The 2,144-nt window shown below is 50.4% G+C and overlaps 1 protein-coding gene across 2 annotated transcripts in view; it reads left to right on the forward strand.

Moving 5' to 3' along the window:
• Tmem181 (transmembrane protein 181) overlaps nucleotides 1–2,144 on the forward strand; it is a 50,707-nt gene that overhangs the window by 36,183 nt on the left and 12,380 nt on the right. For both annotated transcript variants that reach the window (XM_029471511.1, XM_021186192.1), the window contains exons 6-7: nucleotides 954–1,064; nucleotides 1,748–1,828. In XM_029471511.1, the coding sequence (XP_029327371.1) occupies nucleotides 954–1,064; nucleotides 1,748–1,828 (192 nt within the window). The remainder of the gene's footprint in view (nucleotides 1–953; nucleotides 1,065–1,747; nucleotides 1,829–2,144) is intronic.

Genomic DNA, 2,144 nt, shown 5'->3' on the forward strand with positions numbered 1-2,144 from the left:
GGCACTCACTTTGTAGACCAGGCTGGCCTCGAACTCAGAAATCCGCCTGCCTCTGCCTCCCGAGTGCTGGGATTAAAGGCGTGCGCCACCACGCCCGGCGCTGTAACTCTTAATAGAACGCCTCTGGCTGGAGAGGTGGGTTGTATGAAGGTCATTTGCTGCTTGTCCAGCGAGCAGAGTTCACTCCCCAGCACCCATAGCTGGGGGGTCCACAACCTCCTGTCACTCAAGCCCTGAGGGATCTGATGCGTGCTAGCACACACAAATAAAAATAAATTAATCCTTAAAAATGGTAAAATGCCCCATGAAAATTGGAAGAGATTCTTCTATGTGTAAGAAATGTTGCCATCTCGTGGAAAGTGTGCTGGTGTGTGCTGACATCGAGGTTTTGCTACATAGTAGGGCCCCAAGTCATCCTGAAGGACTGAGCAGGGGACTCAGTAGACTGCACAGCATCCACATCTGCCACCCACAGCCTTCTTGGCTTCTGTTGTGGGGAGGAGAGGCATGAGGGAAGGAGATCAGTGCAGAAAACAGCAAGCTGAAAGTGAAGAGAAGCAGCAATGGTGTACACTCTGTGTGGTCACAGCGCTGCATAGCGAGCCCAAGACATGTAGACTGTGGTGCTTGTGTGGTGGCTAAGCCTGCTATTCCTGGGCAGTAGTAGATTACCGACTGGCCAGGCTTGTGTTCTTGCAAAGTTAGCTTTTCTATGCAGGTGATGTATTCAGTTGTCCGCTGGAGGTTGATTCCGATCACTGTAAGTCACGAAAGGCCCATTAGGTGCTTGCTTTCTAGGAACTGTCCTTGGCTGGCAGCTTGCTGGTGTTCTCTGAGCTTTTGGCGGCGAGTTCTCCAGTTTGGCTCATCTGTTGTTGAAATGAGTCACTCCGGGCTGTGGGTGGCAGGGGTCCTCTTCATTTGCTTTTGTGACGTGGACCTCCTCCTTTCAGAAATGTGCAGAAATCATCGTGGCCCACCTTGGCTACCTGAATTACACGCAGTACAGGGTTACTGTGGGGTTTGAGCACCTGAACCAGCCCATCAAGGATATGAACTTCACGGTGAGTGTGTGGTGCGGCCAGCAGCCAGCTTCTGTGACTCCCTTGTTAGGTGGTTTGATGCATCAGGGTCTTGTACAGTTGATCTTGGAAAACCAGTGTAAGTCTGTAGAACTCAAGAATCACTTAATCAAACAGCCCGGACACTGGAGAAGCCAGGGTGCGCTCAGCCAGCCCACGCTTAGCTAGCTGCCTGTGAATTAAGGCTGCAGATTCTGTCCTCACATATTTTTACTGAAGTATTTTAGGAGATTCTTCCCACACTCAGATCTTACACACAAGTCTGTTTCTGTGCATGTAGAGATTGGTGTTTTCTAGTGAAGGTTGACTTTTGATAGAAAATTAGTAATTCAGATGATAATTTATCTGCTAGATTCACCACTTAAAACCATTTCAAAAAATGTTGATACTTAAGATTTTGGATCTGTTCTTCAGTATAGAAGTAAAATTTGTTACAACGTGTGAGACGACAGAAGGAAGCAGCAGCATTTTAACCTCGTCGGTAATTGTTACTAATCGTTGGGCACGCTGTCATTCTGTGTCTTGCCCAAGCCCTCACCATGGGAGAACTGTTTCTGGTAGTCAGGTGTCGCCCCTTCAGGTGCAGATCTGCCTTTTGGTGTCTTGCGCACAGGCGTGCTCACACAGTCTGTCCCCATCCCCGCCCCTGCATTTCCCCGTTTCAGTGGAAGACATACAGCCCTGCGTTTTCCCGGCTGGAGATCTGGTTCCGCTTCGTGTTTGTGGTGCTCACCTTCATCGTGATCGTGAGTAGCGTTTGCCTGAGGGGCTCTGTCGCGGTCACTGAGGGTGGTGCTGCTCTCTGTAAGCTCCAAACTCGGAGCTGCCGCGGGCTGACTGGGGCGCTGTGCTGCAGACTGAATGAGGTGTCACTCTGTGCTCTCTCCTGTGTAGTGTGAGAGCCATTGCTGACCACTGGTGTCCAGTGAATCCTCACTCCTGTAAACACCACGTAGCTGGGAGGCAGAGGTAGGTGGATTTCTGAGTTCGAGGCCAGCCTGGTCTACAGAGTGAGTTCCAGGACAGCCACGACTACACAGAGAAACCCTGTCTCGAAAAACC

The sequence above is a fragment of the Mus caroli genome, chromosome 17, assembly GCF_900094665.2.
Source record: "Mus caroli chromosome 17, CAROLI_EIJ_v1.1, whole genome shotgun sequence".
NCBI classification, from domain to species: domain Eukaryota; kingdom Metazoa; phylum Chordata; class Mammalia; order Rodentia; family Muridae; genus Mus; species Mus caroli.